The sequence below is a fragment of the Sparus aurata genome, chromosome 18, assembly GCF_900880675.1.
Source record: "Sparus aurata chromosome 18, fSpaAur1.1, whole genome shotgun sequence".
Taxonomy (NCBI): domain Eukaryota; kingdom Metazoa; phylum Chordata; class Actinopteri; order Spariformes; family Sparidae; genus Sparus; species Sparus aurata.
In genome coordinates this window covers 7,051,390-7,059,362 of record NC_044204.1, presented here as the reverse complement: position 1 = coordinate 7,059,362, position 7,973 = coordinate 7,051,390, and the positions used below count along the sequence as shown (strand labels likewise).

General features: G+C 48.4%; 1 protein-coding gene across 2 annotated transcripts in view; it reads left to right on the top strand.

Moving 5' to 3' along the window:
- The first annotated feature begins 910 nt into the window (after positions 1-910).
- The window catches only part of fat4 (FAT atypical cadherin 4), a 118,851-nt gene continuing 111,788 nt past the window's right edge, over positions 911-7,973 (top strand). For both annotated transcript variants that reach the window (XM_030396499.1, XM_030396498.1), the window contains exon 1: positions 911-6,502. In XM_030396499.1, coding sequence (XP_030252359.1) covers positions 1,400-6,502 — 5,103 coding nt within the window. In that variant the 5' untranslated portion in view covers positions 911-1,399. The remainder of the gene's footprint in view (positions 6,503-7,973) is intronic.

The window sequence follows — 7,973 nt, the reverse complement described above, 5'->3', positions numbered from 1 at the left end:
GTAGAAACAATATTGTTCATGATTTGTTGCCTCTTTTGCAAGATTATGGTTAGATCGAAGGATGCTTAGACTCATCTCACCTTTACACACACCAGGGTGAACTTACATTTACACCAGAACGACACCATTCAAAGTACAAAAGTACCCAACGCCAAAAGCTTCTATACTTCTATACTATACTTATACAGTGAATTCTATGCACTTGTTTTGTGGGAACAGCACCAACCTTCTGCTCTGTCACTAAGCGTTCTGGTTGGAGGTACCGTCACCCGGCCACTAGATGGAGCTACTCACCCACGTTTGTGAAGCTTCCTGCAACTTCAGTTGTGTGCAAATGTCTCACCACCAGCTATGAATCCTGGAAATGACACTTAACACTGATGTTTATTAGACATCTCATTATTATAGAGAAATATGAAGGTTAACAGCACACACAAAACTGCTTCAGTATACAATTTACAGTCCAAAACATTGGTTTTACCCAACAAAACGTATTATTATATTCAAATCAATGTTTTCACAAATGTTTTTTCTAGAAAAAAAAAATGAAGTACAGATAATTCTATGTTTTTCTAGACTTAATAATCCTAAATGACATCTTGTGGATAACATACTTTTAAAACATTCCTGATAGGACTTTTGCCCCCCCCACACACACATTTATGCTTTGTCTTATCTTTAGGTAACTTTCATATCCCGAGCTCATTAAGACTCACGTTGATCTGTAATTGGAGTAATTAAGTGCATCTGTAAGTGTCGTGTTTGATTGACGTATCCTTCCACAGGCGGAGACAACGGGCTGCGCTGCACAATGGAAGGGGAGCAGGCGGTGGGAGGGCGCGCAGGAGCACCGCTATCCAATGGGATCAGTGATGGGAGGGAGTTTGTGGAACTCCAGCTTTGTCCTAACTTACTGGAACTCCTGAGCGCAATATGACTGAAGCGCCTGCACCGTTATTCCACGGGACGGTGCGTAGGCTACGCCGCCTGCACACACTCCAACACCGCGCACTTGCGCCCTAACTTTGGATAGACTTTCCTTCACGCGTCTCCGAGGATCCTGGAAGTTTTGTGCTTTTTTTTGTTTGTTTTTATGTTACCTTGGATTGTGAGATTCTGCTTTGAAGCAAAAATGCTGTTTGAGGAGCTGGAATGAAACTAGGAGTCATTCTCTCCATCCGGAGGATTTAGCGGCAGTGAGACGCAGCGCTGCGCTGGATGAAACTACACTTCTTGGAGTACTTTTCTGGAGACTGAATAAGAGTGGCAGGAGCCGTTGCCTGGTTTCCCATAGAGTTCTGCCTGGAATACAATGCTTTAACGACTCGTCCGACCTCCGTAAAGTTGATGCATCATAGGCATGGACTCTGTTTGAGAAAGGTGGACTGGCTCACTGACCATGGCGCTCACAGGTAGGGGCTTAGGCCGGTTTCATTTAATTTTACTCATGCTATGGACTCTGTCGCAGTACTCAGCATCCAGCCAAGTCCGTCAAGAGTTTCAGGTCCTGGAGGAGCAGCCCATCGGCACCTACGTGGGCACGATAGAGACCAAGCCCAGCTTCACGTACCGCTTCAGCGAGAACCACAAACTTTTTGCAATTAACGGCACCACCGGGGTCATTTATACCTCCTCCGTGATCGACAGGGAGGTTTTGCAAAGTGATGTCATCAACGTCGTGGTGCTGTCCAGCCAGCCCACCTACCCCACTGAGGTCAGGATAATAGTTCTGGATATTAATGACAACTCCCCGGTGTTCCCAGACGCGTCTATTGTCGTGTCTTTCAAGGAGGACGCCAGCAGCGGCAGGCAAGTGATCCTGGACACCGCCACAGATTCAGACATTGGAAGTAACGGGGTGGATCACACCACGTACAGAATAGTGAAAGGCAACGAGCAGAGGAAATTCCGCCTGGATATTACAGTCAATCCTAGTGGAGAGGGGGCATTCTTGCACCTTGTTTCAACTGGAGGCTTGGACAGGGAGGTCACTCCCTTCTACCAGCTCCTGATTGAAGTGGAGGACAAAGGGGAGCCGAAAAAGTTCGGCTACCTGCAAGTGAACGTCACCATCCAAGACATAAACGACAACCCCCCTGTTTTTGAGCAGGATCAGTATGAAACCGACGTGTTTGAGGATGCAGCCGTAGGTTCAAGCATTCTGCAGATCACAGCTTCAGATCAGGATGAGGGAGCCAATGCTGAAATCAGGTACTTTTTAGATGAAGGGACGCCTTTCCAAATCGATCCTAAAGCCGGTACTATTATCATAAAAGAGGGTTTGGATTATGAGAGTAAGAAAGAGTACTCCCTGACTATACACGCAGTGGACAACGGGGTGCCCTCCCTGTCAGGCAGAACAGAAGCCACAATCAAACTGTTAGATGTGAACGATAACGACCCCGTGGTGAAGTTTAGGTATTTTCCCACAACTTCTAAATTTGCCTCTGTTGATGAAAACGCACAGATTGGCACAGTCGTGGCTCTGCTCACCGTTTCAGATTCAGACTCCCCCACAGCTAACGGTAACATATCCGTCTCAATCTTAGGAGGCAATGAGCAGCGACACTTTAAAGTGCACACGTCTCCCGTGCCCAATTTGAGTCTGATCAAAGTGGCCAGTGTGTTGGACAGAGAGAGAATCTCCTCATACAACCTCACTGTGTCGGTGTCAGACAATGGCAAGCCTATCGCCAGGTCCTCCTTTGCCAGCCTAGTTATTTTTGTGAATGATATCAACGATCACCCGCCGATATTCCAGGAAACGCTGTACAGAGTAGATATCAGTGAAGACATTCCAAAAGGCAGCTACATTAAAGGGGTTTCTGCAACAGATGGTGACTCTGGGCAGAATGCCAACCTGCGATACTCCCTGGTGTCTGGAAACGCTTTGGGCTGGTTCTCCATCAGTGAAAACAGTGGTCTGGTTACGAGTGCCGCTTTGCTGGATAGGGAAATAGCATCTGAAATTGTGCTCAACATTAGTGCCAAAGACCAGGGCCTGCAGCCCAAGATTTCTTACACTAAACTTATAGTCAACATCACTGACGTGAACGATCAAGTGCCCACTTTTACGCAGAGCACATTTCATGTTTCCCTGGTGGAGCACGCTCCTGCCGGCACTGAGTTGGTGCTGCTGTCCGCCTCAGATGACGACCTCGGGGCCAATGGAACTATTCGGTTCTCATTTGACGCAGAGACTCCAGCATCAGTCCAGGAGCTGTTTCGCCTGGATGCCGCGTCAGGGCGATTAAGCACAGCCACGGAGCTAGACAGAGAGGATCAGGCCTCCTACTTACTCCACATCCAGGCAGCAGACGCAGGCAGCCCTCCTTTGCACTCTGTAGGCAAAGTCAACATCACCCTGAGGGATATCAATGACAACAGGCCCGTTTTCTACCCCGTGCAGTATTTTGCCAATGTGAAAGAGAATGAGCCCTCGGGTTCTTATGTAGCCACCGTTTCAGCCACGGATCCCGATTTGGGCCGAAATGGCACGGTCAAATATATCATCACAGCTGGAGATGCTTCTAAATTCCGCATTAATAGCAACACAGGGAAAATTACCACGCTCGTGCCCCTGGATAGAGAGGAGAAAACGGCTTATCAGCTGCAGGTGACAGCAGCAGATGGCAGCGGCCTGCGCTCACACGCCCAGGCCATAGTGACTGTGACTGTCATAGACACACAGGATAACCCACCGGTCTTCAGCCAGAAAGTTTACAGTTTTGTCATGTTTGAAAATGTGGGCATTGGGACGGTTATAGGGACAGTGTCAGCCACCACCGTAGATCTGAACACAAACATTTCCTATCTAATCACCTCAGGGGACCAGAGGGGGCTTTTCACTGTAAACGGTGCAGGTCAGATCACAGCATCCAGCCAGATAGACAGAGAGGAGCAGGGTTTCTATCAGCTGAAAATGGTAGCCAGAGCAGGGGAGATCACGGGAGAGGCCTTTGTTAACATCACTGTGAAGGACTTAAATGATAATGCCCCTCATTTCATTCACACTGTGGAGCATGTGAGCGCAGTGGAGAACTGGAGCACAGGTCACGTCATCTTCCAGGCCAAAGCTTCGGATCCTGACGAAGGAACAAACGGGATGGTGGTTTACAGCCTCAAACAAAACCCCAAAGGTCTCTTTCATATTCACGAGAAGCACGGCCTCATCACGCTGACCGGGCCGCTGGAGGTCACCACCAGCTCCTATGAGGTCGAGGTTATCGCTTCAGACACGGGGGTCCCCAAACACACCTCCAGCCTCATCCTCATCATCAGCGTTTATGATGTCAACGACAACTCGCCAGTGTTCGACCAGCTTTCGTATGAGGTCATCATCCTGGAGTCTGAGCCTGTCAACAGCCGCTTTTTCAAAGTGGAGGCCACCGACAAAGACTCCGGGCTCAACGGGGAGATTATGTATGACATCGCTGGTGGCAACACAGGTGATGTGTTTGGCATTTTTCCAGACGGCCAGTTGTACATCAAAGCAGAACTGGACAGAGAGATACAGGACAGATATAACTTGGTGGTTGTGGCTAAAGACCGGGCTGTGGAACCACTCAGCGCCACTGTCAATGTCAGCGTGATTCTGGATGACGTAAATGATAATCGCCCCCTCTTCAACAGCACCAATTATGTGTTTCATTTTGAGGAGGAGCAGAAGCGGGGGTCGCTGGTCGGGCGCGTTTTTGCCGAGGATAAGGACTTTGGCCCAAACAGCGAAGTCAGATACACATTTGAGATTCCGCAGCCCAACTTTGAACTGAACACCATCACAGGGGAGTTGACCAGCACGCTGCAGTTCGATCGCGAATCGCTCATGAGACAAAGAGGCGCCGCTGTGTTCAGCTTTGTGGTTGTCTCGTCGGACCAGGGTCTCCCAAAGCCCCTCAGAGATCAGGCCAAGGTGCAAGTTTACATTCAAGACATCAACGACAACCCGCCTAAATTCACTAAAGACATTTACCAGGCCTCCATCTCAGAGTCAGCTCAAAACATGACTCAACTGCTGCGGGTTTCCGCCTCGGATGTTGACGAGAACAAAAATGGACTGGTTCATTATCACATCCCCGAAGGCAACGAGGAGGGGCAGTTCACTATCGACAGCAGCACTGGACAGGTTACTTTAATAGGAAAGCTGGACTATGAATCCACGTTCTCCTATTCATTAAAAATCATAGCTGTGGATGCTGGAGCTGTGCCCCTCTCCTCCTCCTGCATGCTTAGTGTTAGCATCCTGGATGAGAATGACAACTCCCCCTCCTTCCCCAAATCCTCGCTGTCTGTGGACGTCCTAGAGAACATGAGGATAGGGGAGCTGGTGGCCTCTGTAACCGCCACCGATGCTGATTCAGGCCAGAACGCAGACATAACGTACAGCATCACGGCCACAAACAACCACGGCACTTTCAGCATCAGCCCAAACACCGGCAGCATCTTCTTGGTTAAAAAGCTGGACTATGAAACTCAGTCATTTTACAAACTTAATATCACTGCGAAGGACAACGGCAGGCCATCCCGCTCCTCATCCATCCCTGTAGTCATTCACGTCAGGGATTTCAACGACAACCCTCCCGTATTTTCCCCCGGTGACATTTTCAAATCCATTCCTGAAAATCTTCCCATCTCAGCGTCAGTCATGACAATCACAGCTCATGACACAGACGCAGACATAAATGGGGAGCTGGAGTACTCCATTGTTCAACAGATTCCCAGGGGGAACCACTTCGGCATTGACCCGAGCACCGGGCTCATATACACCAACAAGGAAGTCGACAGGGAATTTTCAAATCTCTTCGAGCTGACAGTCAAAGCCACTGACCAGGCAGTTCCGGTTGAGTTCCGCCGCTTTGCCCTGAAAAATGTCACAATATGGGTCACTGACCTGAATGATAATATCCCCACTTTTGTGTCCCAGAACGCCCTCGTAGCCGAGCCCAACATAGTAATCGGCTCCATCCTGACAACAGTTGTGGCCTTTGACCCCGATGAGGGTGCAAACGGGGAAGTGGAGTATGATTTTGTGGAAGGAGACTCCAACACTTTCATCATGGACAGATACAGCGGAGATATCCGTCTGGCTTCCCAGCTGGTTCCGTCCAAACTCATGTACACACTCACAGTGTCAGCCACCGACCATGGCACTGAGCGCAAGACCTCCAGAACTGAGCTGACCATCATCCTCCAAGGGCTGGACGGGCCTGTTTTCTCCCAGCCAAAATACATCACCATCCTAAAAGAAGGTCAGCCGCCGGGCACCAACGTCATCTCCCTGGATGCCTCGAGCCCGCGGGGCTCAGCGACCAAAGTGGAGTATTTCATCGTGGCGGTTCGCAGCGGAGGAAAAGCCGTGGGACGCCTTTTCACCATCGGCCGCCACACTGGAGTGATACAGACGGCTGCAGAGCTGGACCGAGAACAAGGCGCCGACCTCTACCTGGTGGACGTGTATGCCATCGAGACAGACGCCAGCCAACCCAGAACACAGCGTGCTGAGGTTAGTACACTGCTGACTTTTCTGTTCTATACAGGTACTGGAAAAGCCGCCCTATATTTTTGCTCTATTTTTCTATTTAATCTGTTTGGCAGGGAGAGGGCATGAACTCACCCGCTGGCATTTGTCATAGACATTTGGATGGAATAAGTGTAATGAGATCGCGCTTTTGAACTGGAAAATATGGGGAGTGAGACCGTCCAAGTCACACATAAAACAGAGCCACCTTTTGCATTTGTCTGCTCATTAATTAAATTCCTCCTTTACGCACGGCTCTGCATTATATTAAATCATAATTTTCTTGGACGTGAGTTGGAGGTTCTTGTTCTTTGGCATGATAACTTTATTGTTCCCGTTTCCAAAAAACAGTCTCACCATAACAATTCATCATGAATGTGCCTCCTCTAATATTTGACGAGGGTTGCACGTCCTCCGCACAGGCTCCCCTCCTACTCTGATGCGCTGACATAGTCTTATCAGTGGATATGAACTGCACAAATCAAAAAAAGCACCACTTTTTAATTTCCCCATGTAGACATAATTCATTCAGGGCTGCTGTCTCAGGTTCAAGGCCCATGATGGCTTCTACAGTGTCTCAGGCAGAAATGAAAAATAGAGTATCTCATAAGGTCTCCCAGTGCAAGTATGCATCACCAGTGCCAGTATTACTTTGAGCCCTTGAGCCCGAGGCTGTTTTGGCACTGGGGGTGGTCCTGGGGTACCTTTATACCACCGGGGACTGCTCCACAGGCAATAAGTGACCATTAAAATTGGGTGACCCCTTAAGACTCTGTGAAAAGATGCTGAGGGCAGGGAGAGTGAAACTTAAGCTGTCCACTGAGTTTGCATCATGCAATGTACCTTTTTCAGGCTTCCCTTAAAGAAAGAGGGAGTTATATTCTCTGAAGTGTAATGCGGGAACCCTAAACCCAGTTTTGGGTGGCTGAGGCTTCGCCGCTGGTCAAATGAAAAACAAATGTGAGTCTATATATGTTTTGGAAATTTCAACCAGGACTTGAAATGCTGTGTTGTTATTATAGGCTTGAGGACACACACGCTGCATAGATATTTGAGTTTTTCAGGGAAAAAAAACTAAAAAGGTGTAAGCGCTGTCTCCCCTTTACAGATGTATTTTGTGCGTCTGCATTTCAAATATGGCTCACGTTAAATGATTGAAGAGTTTATGATTAGCAGGGCCGCCTTTTGAACAGTTATTATCGATGCCTTTCAAACCACTGCACATATTGAAACTGAAATCAGAGACGGCAATCAGTTATTTGGAGACAAACTCACATATTATTGAAATCAAGGATTACTTGGCAAAATCATGTTAGCTACGTTAACTTAAAGGGTTTGCCGGGGCCTAATGGGAATATCAAATGTTCTCTCACTATGAGGTGAAGATGGCAATCTGCTTTCCTGCCGACTCTACTGTTGGGCTAATGAGAGAATATAGTGCCTCGGTGCTCCTTTC